We start from the raw sequence: 26,803 nt of genomic DNA on the forward strand, positions 1-26,803 counted from the left end.
CACACCAAGGACATTTTTTACATTTACCAAGGCAATTTACCTACTTACCTGTACGTCTTTGGAGTGTGGGAGGAAACCGAAGATCTTGGAGAAAACTCACGCAGTCACAGGGAGAACGTACAAACTCCATACAGACAGCACCAGTAGTCAGGATCGAACCCGGGTCTCCGACGCTGCAAGAGCTGCATATAAGGCAACAACTGTACCGCTGCGCCAATGTGCCGCCCACCTGTGATTGCATTGAAGAGGTGCTGAAGAGATTTTCCAGGATGCTGTCTGGGATGGAGAGTTTCAATGATGAGAAACTGGATATGTTGGGTTTGTTTCGCTGGAGTGAGGAGGCTAAATAGGAATCTGACAAAGTTATGAAAGGATTAATGAGATTATCCCACGTAGATAGTAGGAAACATTTCTAATGCTATATAGTATGTGTGAGATGCGGAGACATTTATTTAAAAGTAAATAGGCAAGCACTTCGAAGGCTAAGTGATAAATGGGATTATTATAAATAGGTGCTTGATGGTTTATATGACGCAGTGAGCTGTAGGGGCTGTATCTGGTTAGTATGACGCTAATATTAGTCACCGAAAAGGAGAAATAGTCACACAGTACAGATACAGCCCCTTATCTGTATTGTGTGAATCTGTTTCTTCTATTCAGTGATTAATCATAACATTCAATAAATAACTTTATTCAAAAAACAGATATTTAGTATACTTAAAAGTCTCACTGTTTGGCATATATTGGAGATTGCAACTAATCAATCAGACCAGATATACCATACATAGAAACACATTAGTTCAAACTTAAGTATAATAGATATAAAGCAAAAGAAAAGATACAAAGTACATAATATAGTTCTCAGCATTGTAGTGCATCAGGTTGTTAGGCAAAGTCCAATGTCCTCTATGGGATAAAGGTGAGTCGAGCAGTACAGCTGATCTTTCTATCATTCAAAAGCTTTATAGCAGAGGGGAGGAAGCTGTTCTGGAGTCTGGTAATATGGATGCTTATGTTGGCTGCTTTTCCGAGGCAGTGCGAGTCTTGATGGTGTCAGTGGTGGGAAGTGGTCTGTGTTTTGGATTCGATGCGTCGAAAACTCTGCAGAGCTAATCCCAAACCAAGCTGTGATGAAATCCGACAGTATGCTTTCCACAGATCGACAGACACAAAATGCTGGAGTAACTCAGCGTTCAGGCACTATCTCTGGAGAAAATGAATAGGTGACATTTCGGGTCAGAAGTCTTCTGGGTTAAATAACGTTAAAATAAGCAAATACATGTGAGGCAGAGGAATTCTATGACTTTAATTTGAATTCTCTTCAAGTAACCAAGAATCTATGCAATGAGCAGCTATAAACATCACCTAATCTTTTTCTCTAGAGATGCTGCCTGATCCGCTGAGTTACTCCAGCATTTTGGGTCTATCTTTGGTATAAACCAGCATCTGCAGTTCCATCATATACAGTATGCTCTCTGTGGTGCATCTGTAGAAATCTGTAAAGGTCACTGGAGACATGACAAATTTCCTCTGTTTCCTCATTAAGTAGAGGTGTTGGTGTGCTTGTCTCCACAACAGGTCGTTGGTAATATCAAGGCCAAGGCACTTGACTATTTCTATTTGGGCACCATTAATGCTGACTGGGCATCTGCTCCATCATGTTTCTTGTTGACATTGAGAGAGAGCTAATTGTCCAGCCAAAATGCCACTGTTCTCCATCTCCTTTCTGTACTAACCTTTGTATTTATACTTGGAGAAGCGTTGCTGATATTTCAACTTTTGCTGCAGAATCGTCGGAGCATAAGCATGGGATATAATTTTGTATGAAGGAACTACAGATGCCGGTTTAAACCAAAGATACCCAAAATGCTGGAGTAACTCAGTGGATCAGGCAGTATCTCTGGAGAGGAATGGGTGACGTTTCGGGTCAAGCCTCTTCGGTCTGAAGAAGGGTCTCGACCCAAAACGTCACCCATTCCTTCCCTCCAGGGATGCTGCCTGTCCTGCTGAGTTACTCCAGCATTTTGTGTGCATATTGGATATAATTGATAGTTTTACTCAAGTTTAACTAACCTGGCCCAAACTCTTTTCTTCAGTCAGCAAAAATACGGCACCTTCCCACGTTCCTGACCATTTCATTGCTACGTTTCAACTTTGATTTTGCCAAGTGCGAGCGGTACAAGGAGACGGGAGGGTACTCCTTTCCTGTCAGACTTGATATGCAGCCATTCTGTGAGCATGTAAGTCACAAATTCTTTACTTTCCAATTTCAAGATTTAACTCTTGTGAAATGACTTTTTTCTGCATTGATTATTTTGTTTAGTTTTATCCTATTTTTATAGTTGAATTGGTTTAACAAAAACATACACGTGAGGCAGAGGAATTTTAAGTTTTATCTGAATTCCTTACAGGTAACCTAGAATCAGTGTGCATCTATGGAAATTTGCAAGTTTGATGGTTGTGAGAAATATTAGATTAGATATTAGATATAATTTATTGCCACACAACCAGGGTTGATGGAAATTTGGGTTGTCAGCAGCAGTACAATAATAAAGAACACACAATAAAACTGTAACACAAACATCCACCACAGCATTCATCACTGTGGTGGAAGGCACAAAAATTTGGCCAGTCCTCCTCCATTTCCCCCCCGTGTACAGGACCAGAGTCCAGCAATGTTTAAGAAGGAACTGCAGATGCTGGAAAATCGAAGGTAGACAAAATTGCTGGAGAAACTCAGCAGGTGAGGCAGCATCTGGAGCGAAGGAAATAGGCGACCTTTCGGGTCGAGACCCTTCTTCAGACTGAAGAAGGGTCTCGACCCAAAACGTCGCCTATTTCCTTCGCTCCATAGATGCTGCCTCACCCGCTGTGAGAAATATAATAATCATTACAGTCGTGTCTGGATGAGGCAAGGAGAGGTATTAGAATGTGTCTTTGGAATGTTGATGCTTGGCTGCAATGCTTATATGAATTGTGATACGATTATCAGTATTTAGACAGTAGACAATAGGTGCAGGAGTACGCCATTTGGCCCTTCGAGCCAGCACCGCCATTCAATGTGATCATGACTGATCATCCCCAATCAGTACCCCATTCCTGCCTTCTCCCCATATCCTCTGACTCCGCTATTTTTAACAGCCTTATCCAGCTCTCTATTGAAAGTATCCAGAGAACCGGCCTCCACCGCCCTCTGAGGCGGAGAATTCCCCAGACTCACAACTTTCTGTGTGGAAAAAGTGATTCCTCACCTCCGTTCTAAATGGCTTACCCCTTATTCTTAAACAGTGGCCCTGGTTCTGGACTCGCCCAACATCGCGAACATGTTTCCTGTCTCTAGCGTGTTCAAAACCTTAATAAACTTATACGTTTCAATAAGATCCTCTTTCATCCTTCTAAGCTCCAGAGTATACAAGCCCAGCCGCTCCATTCTCTCAGCATATGACCGTCTCGCCATTCCGGAAATTAACCTTGTAAACCTACGCTGCACTCCCTGGCTCGAAGGGCCGAATGGCCTCCTTCTGCACCTATTTTCTATGTTTAATAACAATAATGTCCTTCCTAAAATTAGGGGACCACAACTGCACACAATACTCCAGGGGTGGTCTCACTAGGGCCCTATACCCTTTGCTCCTATACTGAAGTCCTCTTGTTATGAAGGTCAACGTGCCATTCGCAAGTCTGCTGTACTTGCATGCTTATTTCATTGACTGATGAACAAGGGCCCCCAGATCCCGTTCTACTTCCTCTTTTCCCAACTTGACACCATTTAGATAATAATCTGCCTTCCTGTTTTTGCTACCTAAGTGGATAACCTCACATTTATCCACATTAAACTGCATCTGCCATGCATCTGCCCACTCAGCCAACCTGTCCAAGTCACTCTGCATTCTCATAGCATCCTCCTCACAGTTCACACTGTCACCCAGCTTTGTGTCATCTGCAAATTTGCTAATGTTATTTTGAATCCCTTCATCTAAATCATTGATGTATATTGTAAATAGCCGCGATCCCAGCACAGAGCCTTGCGGTACCCCACTAGTCACTGCCTGCCATTCTGAAAGGGACCCGTTAATCCCTACTCTTTTTTTCCTGTCTGCCAACCAATTTTCTATCCATGTCAGCACTCTACCCCCAATACCGTCCCCTAATTTTGCCCACTAATCTCCTATGTGGGATCTTATCAAATGGTTTCTGAAAGTCTAGGTACACTACATCCACTGGCTCTTCCTTGTCCATTTTCCTAGTTACATCCTCAAAAAATTCCAGATGATTAGTCAAGCATGATTTCTCCTTCGTAAATCCATGCTGTCTGACCGATCCTGTTACTGCTATCCAAATTAACGCTATTTCATCTTTTATGATTGACTCCAGCAGCTTCCCCAGCCACTTCTCCAGCACAGATGTCAGGCTAACATCTATAATTCCCTGTTTTCTCTCTCCTGCCTTTCCTAAAAAGTGGGATAACATTAGCTACCCTCCAATCCACAGGAACTGATCTTGAATCTATAGAACATTGGAAAATTATCACCAATGCGTCCACGATTTCTAGAGCCACTTCCTTAAGTACCCTGGGATGCAGACCATCAGGCCCTGGGGATTTATCAGCCTTCAGTCCCATCAGTCTACCCAACACCATTTCCTGCCTAATGTGGATTTCCTTCAGTTCCTCCGTCACCCCAGATCCTCTGGCCACTAGTACATCAGGAAGATTGTTTGTGTCCTCCTTTAACCTTTATAGTTTCTACTGAAGTTTTAGATGTGTATAAATTTTGATAGAACTGTAAAAATCTTTCATTAATATCTTTAGGGTGTGTAAGCTGCTCACCTTTTTCTGATCTGATTTTTTTGAATGGTATGATCTTTTTCCATTTTTCTCAACTGACGTGCCAGATGTTTGTGTGGTTTGTCACCGAATTCAAAGTTTTTTTGCCTAGTATATTGAAATAACTTGATAACTCTTGCAGGGAGAATCTGATTTAACTTACATTTTAATAATGCTATCTTATTGTGTTTGTCAATAGAAGGATTGGCAGCATTTTCTAAATCAAGCTGTCTAATCTGTTCTTCTAATTCCAATTGTTCCATCCTGTTTTTTTAAATTTTGATACGCTTGATATGAGATAATAGAACCTCTAATAAAGGCCTTAAAAGATTCCCATAATACAGAGGCCAAAATACTTGGTGTGTCATTTTCTTGGTTTCTTCGTCCTCCAAAATATTCCAAATGGAATTTAAACTGGAGGTGGTGAAGGGAGGGCTTAAACCAGAAAGGGTTATTGGGAAGAAAGAGCTACTTTAAATTTAGTTGCATCTGGTTGGGTAACTATAGTTGGGTGGAGATTATTCCATGCTTTAATTTGTCTCATAAAATAATTCCATCTGTTGCTTCAAATATTCACAGCAAGCTGGATCGGTTAATATTTGAGGATTACATCTCCAGAACATTTTTTTATTGTGCATTCTTTCTAATTTTAAGGAGAATGTTAAGGGACAATGATCAGAAATAATATTATTATGATATTTGGAATTTGTTATAAAAGGGATTAGTTTTGTGTCCACCGGAAAGTAATCAATACGTGTATACATTTTGTGCACGGCTGAATAAAAAGAATATTCTCTTCCGGATGGATTCGCAATCCTCCATACATCGGTTATATTTGTATTTTTGATATAAGTGTTTAGGAGTTCGCTAGATTTTGATTTTGTATTATATCTCCTTTGGTGTGAGGATTTATCCAGATATTGGTCCAGAACACAATTGAAGTCTCCTCCAATTATCAGATTTTGTTGGGTGAAGTCTGAGATTGTGTTATTTTATTAAAAAATTGTGGGTTGTCAAAATTGGGGGTGTAGGTATTCACCATAGTAAGTGGGGTTGAATATAACTCCCCAGATACTATAAGATCATGGGAGCCAATAAGATCATGGGAGACCCCTTCCACCCCTGCAACGGACTGTTCCAGCTGCTACAGTCAGGCAAACGCCTCCGTTGCCATGCTGTGAGAACGGAGAGGTTGAGAAGAAGTTTCTTCCCAGAGGCCATTAGCACTGTAAACTATCTCACCAGGGACTAACTTTACTGTACCATTCTACTGTTTTTAAAAAAAATTGCTGTTTTTTGTTGCTGTTTTTTCCTTTTTCCTTCCGCACACAATATTTAATATGTAAAAGAACATGTGATTCTGTTCCATTCTGTTTGTAGTTTGTTTGTTTTTTGCACAAAGTCCGCAAGCATTGCCACTTTTCATTTCACTGCACATCTCGTATGTGTATATGACGAATAAATTTGACTTGACTTGACTTGATAATGTAGCTACCCTCCTTATCGGCTATCGTGGCTTTGTGTTTGAATGGTATGCCTTTACGAATTATGGTTGCAGTACCTCTAGCTTTAGAAAGAAAAGTAGAATGATATAGTTGGCCAATCCAGTTAGTCTTCAGCCTGTTATGAGCTCCATCCTTGAGATGCCCTTGTGGCTAAGGGGATCAGAGGGTATGGAGAGAAGGCAGGTACGGGATACTGAGTTGGATGATCAGCCATGATCATATTGAATGGCGGTGCAGGCTCGAAGGGCCGAATGGCCTACTCCTGCACCTAATTTCTATGTTTCTATGCGTCTCCTGTAAAAAATATTATATCAGCATTAATTGATTTTAGGTGGGCTAAGACCTTACCCCTTTTAATTGGCTCATTAACACCCCTGATGTTCCAAATACAAAAGGTAATTCCTCCAGTTTTCCTAAAAGGATCGTCTTGCATTAAAGCTTACATGGTTTCCCCTGTTTCAGATGGAGTAACACAATATTTAAAATAAAACTTTTGGTTGCTGGGTGGGCGAGCCCAATTCCAAAGCCCTGCAAGTATTTCCCAAGAAAAAGTGCCTTAAAAAGAATAGATAAAGAGTGTGACAGATAGGCTAAAAAAAAATTTTAAACGTAAAAAAATCACAGCATATAGAGATACTGTGCGTGTGACCCACCCACTGTTGGGATAATTCTTGTAAACTTCCGTAGATGTTAGTTTCAATTAGCTCCGCCCCTTGCAGAGTAATACTACAAAAAAGCAACATAGAGTATAGCAAAGAAAAAACAGGAAGATCAGTAAATAATTTCCTCTGGGAGAATTAGATATCTTTTTATACCATACATATTAAGTGAATATTTGATAATTAGATTAATATATAAAACTTATTAACTTGCTTAGTGAAATTGATATGTTAAATACATAGCCGATTTAAAATCGGTAGACTTAAAGGAATGTATTAGTACCTCCAGCAGTTCAGCAGAGAGCGAGATCGCTCTCTTCTCCCTTCTCAAACACCCATCAATCCCCGACCAACTTCCCCAATCATTCTAATATAATCTCTAACCTTCCGCACATCTTGCTACAATACCCAATGCCTGTCTACACTTGCTTGACCCCTCTTTCTCTATTGACCTCTGCCCGCTCCCTGGGCATCCCACTTTCTTGCTTCTCCCTCTCCGTCTCTCCCCCGTGCCCTCCCTCTCCTCCTTCATTTTTCACATACATTCCATTTCTATCTCTAATCTTAGCCTAGGCTTAGCAGCCTGTCGGCCATCTTATACGAAAATTTTTAAACCCATTATAAACTTATAAGCCCTTTGGAAACCCTTACAACTTTTATATCCCCGTTATAAATGCATACAGAAGGAGTGATTTAAACACACAATATAACAAGCAGTAAATAAAACATAGCCCTGCTAGTAATCTGGTAAAGTCAGCTCGATGTATTTTCATGACAAAGCTATGCAAAGTGTTACTTATCCTACTTGTCCTTTGCAAAGTCTTGCGCATACTTAAATGCTTCTTCTGGGTCGGTGAAGAAACGTTCGGACTCTCTGTATGTGACCCTTAGTTTGGCTGGATACATTAGTCCATATCTAAGATCTGGTATGTCTCTGAGGATGCAGTGGTAAATTCTACTATGGAAGAATCACTATAGAGTTGGTATAGTGTATCTTTTGATGGTACTCCAGCATTGAAGGAGTTCTTGACATGATTTAGCTTGCAAATGCTGACCTTTGCATGCAGAACAACCAGGATTTATGTGCATCAGTACAAGAAAGTTTGGGGTTTGTGTCCCTGCATGAGTGAATGTGCAAGTTACAAGTTTCTGACCGCTGTTCGGGTATAGCAACAGAGCATGAAATTATCATGGCCACCCTGTGCAATTTTAATTGTTTTTAATGTTTTTCATTTACTTTAAGTTAATTAACTGTTTTAATTCTTTCAAAAATGTTTTGCTACTAAAATAAGAAATATGACCTATTTTGACAAGGTTTTGGATTTGGTGCTTTCAGAATGTAACTTATTCTGCTTTCTTCTCTGCCTCACCTAGCGTGACCATCCAGTGCTATCAATTAAATGGGAAGTAGAAAACATTCGAACATGTGCTAGAACTCAGAAATATAAACAGAAAATTCTAGAAACACTCAGCAGATCAGGCAGTATTTGTGGAAGGAGGAACAGTTTGGTTTTCAGGTCTCGATCATTCTTCAGAATTGCGATTGAGATAAAACTAGTTAATTTAGGTGGCAGTGAAAGTGGTAGATGGATGGATGGAAGAAGGGGAATATCTCATTCTAGTAGAGACCAGTCCAGTATGTAAACTAGACAGACATTTCAGTGTGTTGCCAAGGAGTGCAACTACATCTGGGATGCAAACGAGATCTCTTTCATTTGAGATATTAGACTGAAGTTTCATCTGCTTGTTCAGAATCTGAAGAGGAACAGGTGATTCCTGTGTCCCACCGACTCACTAATGAATATCACCTTGAATTTCTTTTTTTGTTGTTTCATAGGATAACCTGCCAGGCACTGAATATGAACTTTTTTCTGTAATCATTCACAAAGGAGGTTGCTATGGAGGCCATTACCATGCTTATATCAAAGACATCGACCAATTAGGCAACTGGTTCTCTTCAGTAAGTTCTTTACAATTGAACACATCTCATTACAAATTAGGTACATGATGATTGTTTATTGAATGTCACCACCAAAATGCTGTGCCATTTTATCTGAGGAAATGGGGGCTTTTATTGTAATTAAGTTAAATTATTTATTTTGTGTCTATCTTTAATTATTAATAGAGTACTGTGCTTGCTATTTATCTCATTTTTTTAACTCCGTTCCAGGGTTGTTATTGTGTTGTTGTGCATCTGTTTGACCTATACAGTTTGAAACCCCCATAATATTGCTATTCAGCCATGATATGATTTTTTAATGCTAGTTGTTTTAAACTTTTAAATAAGTTTATTCAGTGCTTGGAATATCCAGCAGAAAAGAATGCTCTGGGAAAAAATCGGCGGCTGAGAGGCAATGTGATAGAAGTATATAAAATTATAAAAGACATAGATAGGGCAGATTTTTTTTCCCAGGATAGAAATGGAAAATACTAGAAGTGAGAGGTGTAAGGCAAAAGAGGAAAGTATAAAGAAGATTAGTGTAGTTTATTATTGTCGCATGTACTAAGTTACATTGAAAACTTTTGTGTGCTATCCAGTCAAAGAAAAGACTATACATGATTGCAATAAGCCATCCACTGAAAAAGAGTACAACATTTAGTGCAAAATAAAGGGTGATTAAAGATAGTTCAAAAGTCTCCAATGATTTAGATGGGAGGTCAGGAGCGCGATTTATGAGCATTATTAGATTTTTTTTTACACAGAGAAATGGTCGGAACCTGGAACATGCTGCCAGATGAGATGGTAGAACCAGATGTGGTAGCTCTGTTTTACGTTTTTTGATCGGCAAATAAACAGGCTATAGAAGGACACAGAACATGTGCAGGCAGATAGTATTAGTTTAATTTTCAGCATGGTCGGCACAGGCACAGTGGGCTGTAGGTCTGTTTCTGTGCTGTACTGTCAAATATCACATTCATCACTCTTATTTGAACTGCATTAACGTTTTTAATTACATTAAAAAACAATGAATGGCGATTCTTACAACTTTTAAATTTGGACTCTTAGATTTGTTTCGACACAAGATTGAGCCATTTGTCATTTAAGAAAATTTCCAATTTCTCTATATTTGAGATCCAAAAAAGATGACCTTACAGTGGGGTTTATTGAAGTTCATTCAACATTATTTGATCCATACACTTTTTGTTTATGTCCTTTGTGATAAAGGGAACAGAAAGTTATAATTTACTATGCATCTAAAGCGCTATTTGTTCATCTGCAATGTTTGCAGTGGTGTATAGCAGAATCAGACAGTGCCCTAGCTTATGCAAGGACCTTTCAGAAGCCTGACACCAGAGAGGAAGAAGCTTTTCCTCAGTCTGGTGGTATGTGCTTTCATGCTTCTGTACCTTCTGCATTTCCACAGTCTCCTAAGGAACTAGAGGTTCTGGCATGCCTTCTTGTCTGTTGCATCAATGTGGCTGGTCCCCAACAGATCGTTGGTAATATTAATGCCAAGGAACTTGAAGCTCTAAAATATTTCACTTTGTTTCCATTGATGCTGATTGGGGCACGTACTGCACCATGCTTCCTGTCGATAACTAACTCCTTCATTTTGCTGATATTGAGGGAGAAGTTAGTGTCCTGTCACCATGTCATTAAGTTCTCTATCTTCTTTCTGTACTCCATCTCTTCATCGTCCATGATCCTTTGTTGCAATTTACACATGATCCATATATTACCAATTTCTCTTTAATCAGTTCATACTTGTCCAAGTGCTGTCATTGGCTTTGATATATTTCATTACATTTATCAGCAACTGTTCTTAAGTTAACAAGTCTGTAGATACTTACTTTCTACTTAATTTTCCATTCCCCACATCAAATCAGGGCTCGAAATTAACGGTTGCCCGGGTGCCACAGACCACTCAAAGTGCCGCTGGGCAACCTAAACAGCGAGTCATTTTGCCCGGCTTGGCAACTTGGTATATACCGAAGATAGACACAAAACCCTGGAGTAACTCCGCGGGTCCGGCCGCTGCTGCCACTCCGCCAACGGCGCTTTCAAAACAGACCCTTGGAGGAGGGAGGTGTAGGTCAGAGGCGGAAGTAGAGTAGGAGGGAGGGGAGGCTGAGGATAGAGCGCGGAGGAGGGAGACGTGCAAAAACACTCTCGGCAGACCTGCACCGCAGCCAGGATCGATCCCGGCTCTCCGGCGCTGCAATCGCTGCCGAACCGCCACTGGACCATCCCCGCCCGCCCCACCCCCACCCACTCGAGAGCCTCCACATGCCCGGGGGTGGCCAGAGGCGTCGGGAGTCAGACGGGCACGATGCCCCCAGGCCCACAGCTAGCGTAAAACCCAGCTCACTCTGCCTGTCCCGCCAGGTTAACCAACAGCCATGTCTGGATTGAGACAGGGCTGTAGGCGAGACGGGCAGTTGAGCTGAAATTACCGTTCACAGAAGCCTCCGAAGCCTCGCGCGTGTGTGTGAGTGTGCGCATGCGCGCGCGGCCGCCAAGATATTCTGTCCGCGGTCCCCTCTATATTTTGGTTGCTATTTGCGTGCCTGACAGGTGTTGTCCAAGGAGCGCTGGCATTCCTTCCCACCTCCTCTTCCCCTTCCTCTCTCTCTCTCGTACGCCCCCTCCGCTCCTCTTATAGAAACATAGAAATTAGGTGCAGGAGTAGGCCATTCGGCCCTTCGAGCCTGCACCGCCATTCAATATGATCATGGCTGATCATCCAACTCAGTATCCTGTACCTGCCTTCTCTCCATACCCTCTGATCCCCTTAGCCACAAGGGCCACATCTAACTCCCTCTTAAATATAGCCAATGAACTGGCCTCGACTACCCTCTGTGGCAGAGAGTTCCAGAGATTCACCATCCTGAGACCCCTCCTCTCCATCCCGCACTGATCCCCATTCCTGCCTCTATTCAGTCCTCACTGACATTCCCTGTGCTCCCCAACCCTCCCCCCCCCCCCCCATCTATTCATCCTGCACTGATCTCCCTATCCACCTCGCATTGATTCTCCTGCCACTCCCCATCAATCCTACACTGGTCCCCCAATTCATCCTGTACTGAACCCCTTTCCCATCCATCCTGCACTGCTCACCCCTTCATCCTGCACTGCTCCCCCCATCCATCCTGCACAGATCCCCCCCCCCCCCCCCCATTCAACCCCACTGACATCCCCCGCGCTCTCCCCTCACAATTTTACCTACTCCAACCAACACGCACTAATTCCCCTGCCTCAATCCATCCAATCCGCACCGATTGCCTTCTCAAGCCCCCCCCCCCCCATCTATCCATCCTGCACTGATTCATACAACCCCCCTCCTGACCCTATTGTGCTGGAAATGTCTTCAGACTATGTTTGATAACGGAATGCAATCAAATATGATTTAATTCCCAATGTTATTATTTGTTTTAATCCATAAAGATGGATTAATTAAATTGTGAACACGTGAAACATTAAAATCGCAGTGTTCGATTGTCACTGACACGTTATTACAGAATTCATTTTAATGGCAAATCAATGCTCTTAATATGGAGTATCAGTACTGTAGTTATTTAATGAGCAACATTCACAACTATCTGAATGACCGGTAATGTGGCGTCTTGACACCTTTAAATATATTACCAAACATTTGCTGCATTTATGTCCTTTGGCCATCTCTTGTTACCTGTCAGATGGGTATAGTCAGTTTTAACACCTATTATCATAAAATTCCTTGCAACCTGTATATTTTGTTGTGGATAAATTATGTGGGAAGCGAGAGTGTTTCTGTACCAATAGTAATAATGACCCATGCTATGGCCATGTCATGATAATTTTCGGTCCTTCACAGAAAACATGCTTGCATCAATCTGTAGTGTGCATGGTTAAGCATATATGTTATCAAGGTCCAGGATTTATTGACACAGGTCGATCATACGCTGAATAATCCAACCACATTTTTGTTTGGAAGTGGAAAGAAATAATAAAAATTGCATTAATTGCAATGTGTAAAAAGAGTTGAGATACCGTATTATAATTTTGCTGCATGTCATTGTGGTATATATCATGTATTGATTGGTAAATATGTTAGTTTGTGACTTTATTTGACGCAAAAATAATATGTGAATGCTTCATTGAGCATAATTCGGACTGGTAACTACGCACTTTGTCCGAGTACGCGTCATGCAAGCCATCTTAAATGACCACCTAAAATGTCATTTGGCAACCTAAAAAGCTGCCAAGGTTGCCCGGCTGGCGACAGGGAAAAAAAGTTAAGCGAGAACCCTGCAAATATAAATTGCCTTTTTTACATCTGAAGACATTCTTCAATTGAAAGGGTTTTCAAAGATCCTGCAGATCACTCACTCATTTCTTCAATACATAACTTTCCTGTAGTTTATTTAAATTATATTCTGTGTATTGCACATCACTAATTTGTGGTCTTTTTAGGATGAAGAGAAAGCAGTGATCAGTTCAACTAAAAATCCAACAAACGATGCTAGCCCGTTGGAACTGGGAGATCCTCTAGAAATTCTGAGAGCTATTCTAGTCCAGGTATTGTATTAGATCTGGAAAACTTTGCATATATTTCAGCCTTTTGCAGCCTGCACATTTCAAATTACTGCATCTATTAACATGATAATTCAAAACAAGCCATGTGAAATTGTGTTTAAAAAAAAAATACATCAAATCTCTTTTGATAGCATTCCTGTGTTTTAGAAATCCTGGCACCACTCTGAAAATGTCTTAAGTAAAACAAGTAGATAACATGCACAATGCAGGTTTCATATAGGAGTGATATAATTTAGTTGAATGTTTGTCATCTTCCTATTTTTTAAATAATTTTACCAGTTAATTTTACTGATCTTGACTTTTGGAAAATGTAAATTTTGCTGCAATTCATTCAAGTAATGCTTCAGATATGCCATCATATTTGAAAATGAATAAACTGGGAAATGAAGCAGTTAGAATGTCATTGCTCTTCTGGCTCTACATTGGAAAATAGTTACGTGAATTTATGGCTGTTTCGTAGTCTCTACCTTAATTGACCACCAAGAACCTGGTCAGCTTGGATAGCTGGGATTACTTTGCTTTAGTCCTGGTAACATACCACAATTATAAATTTTATTCTTAAGATATGTAGTTTCTTCCTACTCCATTTTCCCATCTGTTTACTTAGTTAGGACCCGATGGCATACTGGTTGACCAGCTGGGCCAGAAATTGCTGGAGAAGGTTGGTGTGGCATGGAACAAAAGATATCGCAAGCAGTGTGGGTCCATAAGGAAGGTAGGAAACCGCAATTTGATTACGGAGGAAATGGAAATTGAATATGTGGACTAAATTAATGTCATAATAATTAGTTTTCAGTTGTCCGGCAGTTTTTTTTGTTGTTGTTGGAGGTTCGTAACTAATGATTTTGTTTTGCAAGAGAGTTATGCATTATTTATGATTTATTTCATATATGAGCTGCATTGTCACTTTGCTTAGTGGTCTTCCACAAAACACAGTTTTGTTCTAGTGCTCTTGATCATGGACTCCAAATGCACACAAGTGTGCACCCTTGGACTTTAAAAAATAGTACACTTTGATTATAAGACACCATGTCGGAACACTGGTTCCCACAACAATTTTACAGTGATCTCATTGCCATGTGGCTCTGTGTAGAGCGAGTCACCAAGGCAATGTGCAGATACTGCTTGTGAGCGCTGATGTTGGGAAACCTTCGATGACCAGTGCAACTGTCCACGTTGAAGTATCTCTCCTCATCTCCTTTTGGATATAATGGAAATTATTTCTCTCCCTCTCTCTTTGCTTGGCTGCATAGTTCTCCCAACCTGGAGATTTCACCGTGATACATTCAAATGTGTTCTCTAGCCATTGAGCTGCCTATCATAGAAAGGTTTCTCTCTCTTGGGGAGAGCCATGCATCCAACTAAAGAGAGGGAGAGACAGCATCATCCATCATATTCATCTGGAAGTGACAAAAAAAGCTGTAAATTATTGGTGGTCTGCCAACACACGGATCAGCCACTGCCTGTCTCCAGAAAAGCCGGCATTTACCATGCCACCCAGGATGCAATTCTGAGACTTGTATTTAGTGCTAAGCGATTGAGCCACGTACCCCAGTCTTCCCAATACATCCCATCTCAGCCAGCCATTGCACTTTGCTTCAGTCCCTCGCTCCACACTGACTCATACATCGACAAGGTCATGTTAAAATGGTGCTTTTTGTGGGGCGAAGCCTTCATGCATGGATCAAGCACAGCAGTTTACAGAAGAAAGGTGAAGAAACATGAGTGGGGTGATAGTCAGAAGTTAGCTGCAGTTGTCAGCACTGCAGCTCTGTTAGTAATGTCTTTGTAATGCTATAATGACCCTTTTTGGTGCTGATTGCATTAGTGCACTTATTCCTAGGAACGTATCCTGATCGCTAAGCAAAGTATTTTGTGTACTGAAGGTTGTGTTTTTGATGTTACCATGTTTACTGGTAAGGAGGAAACCTGTGGCTCATAGGCAGATTCAACAGTCTCACAATAATTCTATCTGTAGGAATGTTACAAAATTTTGAGATTTTAAATATCAAGCCTGTAATTTATCCCATCAGATAAAGCATAAAATGAACTTTAATTTGTTACCTAATTCGCTTTCGTATCTTCAGTATTAAAAAAGTTATGGTCATTTTATTACTCGGAAATTAGCATCTTGTTCCCTATTGCTTTTCCATTGACTTAACACAAAAGCTGTGATCGAGGACAGTCAAAAGCCCATGATCTTCTTAAAAATTAAGAGGACTGAATGAAATTTTCAGTTATTATAGATTGAAGCATTCTGAAACAAATATGAAACATCTTATTTGGATGACCTGAAATTAAAGATTTTGTAACAATGCTACTTTCTGAATATGAAAATGACATTGAATCCTTTTGTTTTTTGCTAGTAGGAGGTTGCTGTTGCTCTTTACTGGTTAACAGAAACAATGGTGTAAAACTTGCAGGAGCTTTTCCTGAACGTAATAGCTGCCGTGTCTTGGTTGGACTTAAACCGGGTAAAAATATAAATTGTTGCCCAGCCTACCACCTTTAGGCATTACTGTTAAATTACTAGTGCCGCTGTGTTTAAGAGAAAGCCACATTACAATCTTTTCTCTTCCAGTTTCTCGAGAGTCGTCCTGATGTGTTTCTGTTAAAAGCAAATGGAGCGCGGGTTGCTCTAAAACACTCTGAACATGGTTACTCAGGGCAACAGCTCAATAAAACCAAAGTCAGGAAAACACAGATAGGAAATTCCAAAGCCGACAGTGAACATGGGGATGATGCGGAGAGAACACAGTCTAGCACACCTACTTCTGAAGTTCATTGGTTTGATTTTGATGATTCCCAAGTGCGTCCTATTCAAGAGAAAGACATTGAGAAGCAATTTCAGGGCAAGGAATGTGCCTACATGTTGTTTTACAGAAAATCTCAACTGCAGCAACCAGAGCAGGGTAAAGTATCAGTTATGGTGCTTTTATTTTACAATATCATCCTAATTAGCCAGTAATTCTTAAGATGGCAAGGATTCAGCTGAATCACAGACTGGCTTGATCTATTTTAGGTTTGTTATGTGTCTTATTGTTTTATGTCATTTATCAGCTAACACCAGCACTCACGCAGTGAATGCTTAAATCAAGCTTGTCAGCAATCCCTATGTTAATCATGGTGCTGAATGGTCAGCTTCTCTTTGGGGATAATGTGACATGCTGACATTGCTGGTGTGAACAGTGCAGAACCATATCAGCTCTCTATGGCAGATGTAACTAGATAAATAAGTTCAAAAGGACTGCACAACTGTTAAACTTGGAAATGAAACCTATTTGAATGATTTACCCGTTCTGTTGTTCGAACTTTCAGTTGCTTCTGTTGAATTGAATTGAATCCTTTATTTGTCATTCAGACCTTTCGGTCTGAACGAAATGCTGTTGCCTGCAGCCATACATGTAATAATAACAAAACACAATAAACACAAATTAATATCCACCACAGTGAGTTCACCAAACACCTCCTCACTGTGATGGAGGCAAAAGTCTTAGAGTTACTGTCTCTTCCCTCCTCTTCTCCCTCTGCGCCGAGGCGATACCCCACCGGGCGATGGCATCAGTCCCACGGTTCAAGCTCCGCGGCCCGGGGGGTGGTCGAAGCTGCCCGCAGCTGTTACAACGGGTGCTCCGGAAAACAGGCACCAGCCTGTGACCTGCGAGCTCCCGACATTGTCCTCCATTGGCCCGCGGCCGAGCCCCGGATCCAGGTTGCCGCCGCCAGAACGCCGCCTCAGCCGCCATAGCACCGTCTCCGCTCCGCACCGGGCCGCCCACAAGGCAGCGTCTCAGCCCCGCACCGGGCTGCTCACACGGGAGCGCCTTCCAGCCGGTAGCCGTGCCGGCCGCACAGGAGTGTCTCAGCCCCGCACCGGGCTGCTCACACGGGAGCGCCTTCCAGCCGGTAGCCGTGCCGGCCGCACAGGAGTGTCTCAGCTCCGCACCGTTCGCCCTCACCGGAGCGCCGAGTCGTGCCGCTACCCGGACGTCGCCACAGCTCGAAGACGGCCAGCCTCGCGTTGGTGAGTCCTGGCTGGCTCTACCTCCGGACCCTCGAGGTCGGTCGCAGGTTGGAGGCCGCCAGCTCCGCCATTAGGCCTCAGCGCAGACGGGGGAAGAGAAGGGGGATACGACAAAAAGTCGCATTCCCCCGAAGGGAGAGACAGAAAGCTCTGTTTCACCCTCCCCCCACACACATAACACCACCTAATAACCAAAAAATGTACTAAACTAGACAAAAAAAAAAACCAACATAAAAAGTAAAAACAGACAGACTGCAGGCGAGCCGCAGCTGTATCACAGCGCCGCCACTGTCGGTGTCAAAATGATGTGAACAAGAAGTGTAATCAGTGATCTGTGCTGTTGTACTGCATTTCCATAGCTGTTAAAGGTTCAACATTATGTCTGCACACATCTGGCCATTTTTGAGCTATGCATGCTAACCTATGCCTAGTTTAAGTGAGATACATTTCATCTGTGAACTTGTGTCCAGTATTAACAAACAGAAACTTTACTAATGAAAATATATTCCTTTATAACTTGAATTATAGTCTTGGGTCTCAGAATTTACCAAACTCTCTGGTGTCTTGTTAACTAACAGTATAATTACTAATATGCGTCTGTATTTCATACTTTAAAATGTGTGTGATTTTTATTCGTCAACATATATTTGCTTTGATCACAACCTGCAGCTAATGGAAAATATGGTCTATCACGGTAATCTATAATATAATATTGCATCTATTGACTCAGGATCAGTTCCTGTAGATTGGAGGGTAGCTAATGTTATCCCACTTTTTAAGAAATGCGGGAGAGAAAAAACAGGGAATTATAGACCAGTTAGCCTGACATCGGTGGTGGGGAAGATGCTGGAGTCAATTATAATAGATGAGATAGCCGAACATTTGGTTAGCAGTAACAGGATCGGTCCGAGTCAGCATGGATTTACGAAGGGGAAATCATGCTTGACTAATCTTCTGGAATTTTTTGAAGATGTAACTAGGAAAATGGACAAGGGAGAGCCAGTGGATGTAGTGTACCTGGACTTTCAGAAAGCATTTGATAAGGTCTCACATAGGAGATTAGTAGGCAAAATTAAGGGACGGTATTGGGGGTGGAGTGCTGACATGGATAGAGAATTGGTTGGCAGACAGGAAACAAAGAGTAGGGATTGAGGGGTCCCTTTCAGAATGGCAGGCAGTGACTAGTGTGGTACCTCATGGCTCGGTGCTGGGACCGCAGCTATTTACAATATACATCAATGATTTGGATGAAGGGATTCAAAGTAACATTAGCAACTTTGCAGATGACACAAAGCTGAGTGTGAATTGTGAGGAGGATGCTATGAGAGTGCAGGGTGACTTGGACAGGTTGGGGGAGTGGGCAGATGCATGGCAGATGAAGTTTAATGCGGATAAATGTGAGATTATCCACTTTGGTAGCAAAAGCAGGAAGGCAGATTACTATCTAAATGGCATCAAGTTGGAAAAAGGGGAAGTACAACGAGATCTGGGGTTCCTTGTACATCAGTCTATGAAAGTAAGCATGCAGGTACAGTAGGCAGTGAAGAAAGCGAATGGCATGTTGGCCTTTATAACAAGAGGAATCGAATATAGGAGCAAAGAGGTCCTTTGCAGTTGTACAGGGCCTTAGTGAGACCACACCTGGAGTATTGTGTACAGTTTTGGTCCCCTAATTTGAGGAAGGATATTCTTGCTATTGAGGGATTGCAGCGTAGGTTTACAAGGTTAATTCCCGGGATGGCGGGACTGTCATATGCTGAGAGAATGGCGCAGCTGGGCTTATACACTCTGGAGTTTAGAAGGATGAGAGGGGATCTCATTGAAACATATAAGATTGTTAAGGGTTTGGACACGCTAGAGGCAGGAAACATGTTCCCGATGTTGGGGAAGTCCAGAACCAGGGGCCACAGTTTAAGAATAAGGAGTAAGCCATTTAGAACGGAGACGAGGAAACACTTTTTCTCACAGAGAGTGGTGAGTCTGTGGAATTCTCTGCCTCAGAGGGTAGTGGAGGCAGGTTCTCTGGATGCTTTCAAGAGCGAGTTAGATAGGACTCTTTATATAAAAATTTTAAAAATAAAAAAATAAAAAAATAGCGAAGTCAGGGATATGGGGAGAAGGCAGGAATGGGGTACTGATTGGGGATGATCAGCCATGATCACATTGAATGGTGGTGATGGCTCGAAGGGCCGAATGGCCTACTCCTGCACCTATTGTCTATTGTCTATTTGATAATCTGAAAATAAAAAGATATTCTGTTTTGATCCTCAAAACAGATATGCCAAATTCACCAGTAAGTTTTCAGAGTATAGAAAATGACAGATCGCCTTAAACGTTACTGTCTCAGTAAGACAACACCAAGCATATTACTTTATGTTGATTGTAGTTGAGGCAATGACCATTGGATATTATAAGGGGAGACATCATAAACATGTTTAAGGTACAGGGCTACGATTACATGGAGAATGGAGCAGGGAATCTGTTCTAGCTTAATATAGTGGATCTGGAACAGATGCTAAATGATCTCCATTTGTGTTGTCAACTTGTGCCATAGGCACCACAGTTGTGCAAGTGTTGAATGTACTGTTGTGGATTTTCAATAACCTGTGCTGAAATAATGAAAGTTTACTTCATTTTTATGGTTCCGTAGCCCGAGGAAATTCAAGGTACAAAGTACCAGCCAATTTGCAGGAAGAGATGGCCACCCTAGACGCCAATCTTCAGCAACAAAGGTAATTTCTGTAACATGATTAACAAGATTTGTCGAGGAAAGAATACTGATGTCAGGGGAGGGGGTGCGACAAAGATAGAATGTAGTCGGAGACAGTAAGACTAGTGAGAGAACTGGGAAGAGCGAGGGGATGTAGAACGAAAGGAAGGCTATCTGAAGTTAAGTCAATGTCTGAAGTAGGGTCTCGACTCGAAACGTACAATATGGGAACTATAAACTCCAGCCATTCAGCAGGGCGGTGCAGAAAAGGCAATGTCGGATGAATAACAAGGGAACCATACACAGCCTCATGGTGCTACTACGCGTTGAATTAATTATTCAAAACTAATTTGGAGTGTTGTGTTCAGTTTTAGTCACCCTGCTAGAGGAAGGATGTTGTTAAGCTGGAAAGAGTGCAGAGGTTTACGAGGATGTTGCCAGGACTTGAGGGCCTGAGCTATAGAGCGGGCAGGCTAGGACTTTATTTCTTGGGGGGCAGGAGGAAGTGGGGTGATTTTTGAGAGGTGTATACACTTATGAGGGGAATTGATAGTGTAAATGCACAGTCTTTCACCCAGAGTTGGGGAATGAAGAACCAGGGGACAGAGGTTTAAGCTGAGAGGGTAAGATTTAATAGGAACCTGAGGGGTAACTTTCTCACATAGAGGGTGGTGAGTATATTGAATGAGTCGCCAGCAGAGGTAGTTGAGGTGAGTACAAAAACAACATTTAAAAGACATTGCCAGGTACATGGATAGGAAAGATTTAGATATGGGCCTAACGCAGGCAGGTAGGACTAGTGTAGATGGCGCATCTTGGTTGGCTTGAGCAATTTGGGTTGAAGGGCTTGTCTGTGCTCTACGACGCTCATGGATGCAGACTAATGACCTATTGTGGCTAAGCAGTGATGTTTTGGAATATAGTTAGTCAGCCATTATTTCTAAACAGTAGTTACATGGATAACACATTCTCAAAAAATGCCCCTAAATCATAACAAGTTTATAAATGTTCAAGAGTTCAAGAGAGTTTTATTGTCATGTGTCCCTGATAGGACAATGAAATTCTTGCTTTGCTTTAGCACACCAGAATATAGTAGACACGAATACTGAACAGATCAGTGTGTCCATATACCAATGCATAAATATATACACACATGAAGTGCAAATAAACAGATTATTGGCTATTAATGTTCAGAGTTTCGTCCGAGCCGAGTTGAATAGCCTGATGGCTGTGGGGAAGAAGCTGTTCCTGAACCTGGTCGTTGCAGTCTTCAGGCTCCTGTACCTTCTACCTGAAGGTAGTGGGGAGATGAGTGTATGGCCCGGATGGTGTGGGTTTTTGATGATGCTGCCAGCCTTTTTGAGGCAGCGACTGTGATAGATCTCCTCGATGGATGGGAGGTCAGATCCGATGATAGACTGGGTAGTGTTTACCACTGTTTGTAGTCTTTTCCGCTCCAGGGCTTTCAAGTTTCCGAACCAAGCCACGATGCAACCAGTCAGCATGCTCTCCACTGTGCACCTGTAGAAGTTAGAGAGAGTCCTTCTTGACATACCAACTCTCCGTAATCTTCTCAGGAAGTAGAGGCACTGATGTGCTTTCTTTATGATTGCATCAGTGTTCTTGAACCAGGAGAGATCTTCAGAGATGTGCACGCTCAGGTATTTGAAGCTCTTGACCCTTTCCACCGTCAACCCGTTGATATAAACGGGACTGTGGGTCCCCATCCTCCCCCTTCCAAAGTCCACAATCAGTTCCTTGGTTTTGCTGGTGTTGAGGACCAGGTTATTGTGCTAGCACCATTTGGTCAGTCGGTCGATCTCACTTCTCAGAATCCAAGGTCCTTTATGGGTTAACTAAATTCCTTTTTTTTTTCTGAGGGAAAAAAATATCTTCAACACATGCATTTTCTTTAGTGGAACAAAATTGATGGAAAGAAAAAGTCAAATTTGCCTCTGGTTCCTATTAAATCTTTCCTCTCTCACCTTAAACGTGTCTTCTGGTTCATGATACCCCTACTCTGGGTAAAAGACACCGTGCCTTCACCCTATCTGTCCCCTTGTGTTGTTAATCACATCTAGAATATCAAAATCCTAATTGGGCATGGTAATTATACTCTGGAAGATGAATGCAAATTGTTGAGATAAACATATTTAAAACAGAGTATGGGTATTTCCAAATGAAACAAAATAAGAATGTGCTCTTTCCCTTGCCATTAGGTTGACACATCTAGGTTATTTATAGAAAGAAACACTTGCTGTTTGATTCTGTTTGCAATAAACTGTACTTCAAAACTAAATTTAGTTTACATTAGTTTATTGTCACCTGTACTGAGTTACAGTGAAAGCCTTTGTTTCGTGCTATCCAGTCGGCGGAAAGACAATTCATGATTGCTATGTCATTTTTCTTTATTTTTAATTATACTCATTATTTCTTAATACTTTAGGGAAATCTAATGTGTAAGTCAAAATTGTATCAATGAAATCTGATACTTTACTCTGGCTAAACGATTAACACTATGTTTGTTCAGTACTTCACAAAGCATTTTTTTATTTAACATATAGCTCAATGTCAATATTCAAGTTTTGGAAATTGTTTAATGTTTTAGAGAATATATTTTAAAATTGCCTAATAATTCATTTAACTTTTAAAAATCAGCTACAAGTGCAAAATAATATTTTTTTTTTTAGAGAAATGAAGTTTCCACTTAATTTCCGCAAAGAAAATGAACTTTGCGTTAGAACAGTAGCAGCAGTGGGCCATATACAGTGCCTTCCATAATGTGTGGGACAAAGACCCATCATTTATTTATTTGCCTCTGTACTCCACAATTTGAGATTTGTAATAGAAAAAAATCACATGTGGTTAAAGTGCACATTGTCAAATTTTATTATAGGGTGTTTTTTATACATTTTGGTTTCACCATGTAGAAATTACAGCTGTGTTTATACATAGTCCCCCCCATTTCAGGGCGCCATAATGTTTGGGACACGGCCTCACAGGCATTTGTAATTGTTCAGGTGTGTCTCCTTAATTGCCTCCTTAATGCCTTAATTGGCTCCTTAATGCCTTAATTGCCTCCTTAATGCCTCCTCCTCCTCTCAGCACCTAGTCTTTCCTCCAGTCTTCCCATCACTGTTGGAAACCTTTATTGCTGTTTATCAACAATGTTGTGCCTATGAAACGCATCAAAGCCATTATGAGACTGAGATACAAGAATATAACTGTTAGAGACATCCGTTTGTGGTTTCATGAATAATTTCAAGTTATTTAGTTTCAAACCTGGTTTAATGGTTATCGAGAATGCAACGTTACGATAAAGCCGTAGTCACCGAAAACCCCTGTTAACACTCCCACACCCTGGGCAACCCCCGCATGCGCAGGATAACTTCCCCCAGGTACCGCGTCTGCAATAGCTCAACATAGACTGTAAACACAGTGACTAATCTAACAGACTGTAAACACAGTGACTAATCTACATCCCCTTTCCTTATCTCCTGCTCCATATAATGACAAAATATCTTGTCAAGTAGTAAATGTAGCAGGACTTACAAAATGTCGCAAAATGACCAAAATACAATAGATACATTCAGTTACTATAGCCAAACAAGTATACACACTGTGACTCACAAAATTAAGGTCACAGCATAGTAAACATACTTAACATATTGACTTGAACACCTGATTGTCAGCTTTTAGCCCGCTATAGATTAACCTGAACAATGTGTCTAAATATAGTTAGCTGACAAAGTCTTTGTATTTGGGATTTGGCTTACTGACACGACCTGAGTGTGTTCTGTACAGACTTTTAGTGGTGTTCAAAGGCAGCTTGGCTACAGGTACCTGAACCTGGAGCTGCTCAGTGTCTATTATTTCTTGTCTGTCTCTTGTTAGAGTGTTATAGTCTTTTGACCCTTGTCCAGTATCCTGATGATCGGTGTCACTTGGATTTAGCTGTGTTGGGGCAGGCTCGATTACAGGCAAAATGTGTCTATGATTCCTTCTGTACAGCTTTCCTTCTGAGTGAATAAGGTAAGACCTGGGCTCCTGGCATATTTCCTATACCATGCCTGTCTGGTTGTAGCGTTGTGGGGTCTGTAACCTGACAACCTGTCCTTCCATTAAAGGCTTAAGTGGTCAGCTTGATTTGTCATAGCACACTTTTTGTGACTGCCTTTTATTTACAAGCTGGGCTTTTACCTCCTAAGCCTTACGCATGTGGTTCAAGCAGCTTCCTTGAGACTGGAAGAGTATAGACAATAGGTGCAGGAGTAGGCCATTCGGTCCTTCGAACCAGCACCGCCATTCAATGTGATCATGGCTGATCATCCCCAATCAGTACCCCGTTCCTACCTTCTCCCCATATCCCCTGACTCTGCTATCTTTAAGAGCCCCTATCTAGCTCTCTCTTGAAAATATCCAGAGAACAGGCCTCCACCGACCTCTGAGGCAGAGAATTCCACACTCACAACTCTCTGTGAGGGAAAAGGGGTTTCCTTGTCTCCGTTCTAAATGGTTTACCCCTTATTCTTAAACTGGCCCCTGGTTCTGGACTCCCCCAACATCGGGAACTTGTTTCCTGCCTCTAGCGTGTCAAAACCCTTAACAATCTTACATGTTTCAATAAGATTCCCTCTCATCCTTCTAAACTCCAGAGTGTACAAGCCCGGCCGCTCCATTCTCTCAGCATATGACAGTCCCGCCATCCCGGGAATTAACCTTGTAAACCTACGCTGCATTTCCTCAATAGCAATAATGTCCTTTCTCAAATTAGGGGACCGAAAGTGCACACAATACTCCAGGTGTTGTCTCACTATGGCCCTGTACAACTGCAGAAGGACCTCTTTGCTCCTATACTCGACTACTCTTGTTATAAAGGCCAACATGCCATTAGCTTTCTTCACTGCCTGCTGTACCTGCGTACTTACTTTCATAGACTGATGAACAAGGATCCCCAGATCCCGTTGTACTTCCCCTAGTCCCAACTTGATGCCATTTAGATAGTAATCTGCCTTCCTGCTTTTGATACCAAAGTGGATAACCTCACATTTATCCACATTAAACTTCATCTGCCATGCATCTGCCCAACCTCCCAATCTGTCCAAGTTACCCTGCATTCTCATAGCATCCTCCTCACACCCCACTAGTCACTATCTGCCATTCTGAAAGGGACCCGTTAATCCATACTCTTTGTTACCTGTCTGCCAACCAATTTTTTTATCCATGTCAGCACTCTACTCCCAACACCATGCGCCCTATTTTGCCCACTAATCTCCTATGTGAGACCTTATCAAATGCTTTCCGAAAGTCCAGGTACACTATATCCACTGGCTCTCCCTTGTCCATTTTCCTAGTTATATCCTCAAAAAATTCCAGAAGATTAGTCAAGCATGATTTCCCCTTCGTAAATCCATGCTGACTCGGACCAATACTGTTACTGCTATCCAAATGTGCGGCTATTTCATCTTTTATAATTGACTCCAGTAACTTCCCCACCACCAATGTCAGGCTAACTGGTCTATAATTCCCTGTTTTCTCTCTCCTGCCTTTCTTAAAAAGTGAGATAACATTAGCTACCCTCCAATCCACAGGAACTGATCCTGAGTCTAAAGAATTCAAGCAGGAACTGCAGATGCTGGAAGATCGAAGGTACACAAAAATGCTGGAGAAACTCAGCGGGTGCAGCAGTATCTATGGAGCGAAGGAAATAGGCGACGTTTCGGGCCGAAACCCTTCTTCAGACACTGAGTCTAAAGATCATTGGAAAATTATCACCAATGCATCCACGATTTCTAGAGCCACTTCCTTAAGTACCCTGGGATGCAGACCATCAGGCCCTGGGGATTTATCAGCCTTGAATTCCATCAGTCTACCCAACACCATTTCCTGCCTAATGTGGATTTCCTTCAGTTCCTCCGTCACCCCAGATCCTCTCGCCACTGCTATATCAGAAAGATTGTTTGTGTCCTCCTTAGTGAAGACAGATCAAAAGTACCTGTTCAACTCATCTGCCCCTTGTTCCCCATAATAAATTCACCTTTTTTGGTCTTCAAGGGTCCAACTTTGGTCTTAACTAATTTTTTCCTCTTCACATACCTAAAGAAGCTTTTACTATCCTCCTTTATATTCTTGGATAGCTTACCTTCGTACCTCATCTTTTCTTCCGTATTGTCTTTTTAGTTATCTTCTGTTGCTCTTTAAACATTACCAAATCCTCTTGTACGTGTTTGCCTTGACATTAAGGGCCTGTCCCATGAGCATGCGACTGCATGCGGCAAGCGCGACCAAGCCAGAAGCGGGGGCCGCGCGGAGGTCGAGTGAGTGACATGAAGTTCGAGCGAAGTCTGCGGGAAGTTCGTGCGTGATGTACGGCGCCGAGGCGGTGCGTACGGCATCGAGGCGGCTGCGGGTCATTGTGCTGGCAATCCAAGCTTTGTGGCACGTTTCTGAGATTTAGGATGTTTAGAAAAACATCAGTTCTGTCTCTGTGAGACTTCTCCATGAGTTGTTTAGCGCTGTGGACAGCTCTTTCAGCTAACCCATTAGATTGGGGATACTCTGGG

At 41.9% G+C, this 26,803-nt stretch overlaps 1 protein-coding gene across 2 annotated transcripts in view; it reads left to right on the plus strand.

The window, feature by feature from the left end:
* usp40 (ubiquitin specific peptidase 40) overlaps window positions 1-26,803 on the plus strand; it is a 151,460-nt gene that overhangs the window by 40,246 nt on the left and 84,411 nt on the right. For both annotated transcript variants that reach the window (XM_033024378.1, XM_033024377.1), the window contains exons 7-12: window positions 2,097-2,240; window positions 8,827-8,949; window positions 13,384-13,488; window positions 14,114-14,221; window positions 16,088-16,418; window positions 20,181-20,262. In XM_033024378.1, the coding sequence (XP_032880269.1) occupies window positions 2,097-2,240; window positions 8,827-8,949; window positions 13,384-13,488; window positions 14,114-14,221; window positions 16,088-16,418; window positions 20,181-20,262 (893 nt within the window). The remainder of the gene's footprint in view (window positions 1-2,096; window positions 2,241-8,826; window positions 8,950-13,383; window positions 13,489-14,113; window positions 14,222-16,087; window positions 16,419-20,180; window positions 20,263-26,803) is intronic.

The sequence above is a fragment of the Amblyraja radiata genome, chromosome 7, assembly GCF_010909765.2.
Source record: "Amblyraja radiata isolate CabotCenter1 chromosome 7, sAmbRad1.1.pri, whole genome shotgun sequence".
In the NCBI taxonomy this organism is placed as follows: domain Eukaryota; kingdom Metazoa; phylum Chordata; class Chondrichthyes; order Rajiformes; family Rajidae; genus Amblyraja; species Amblyraja radiata.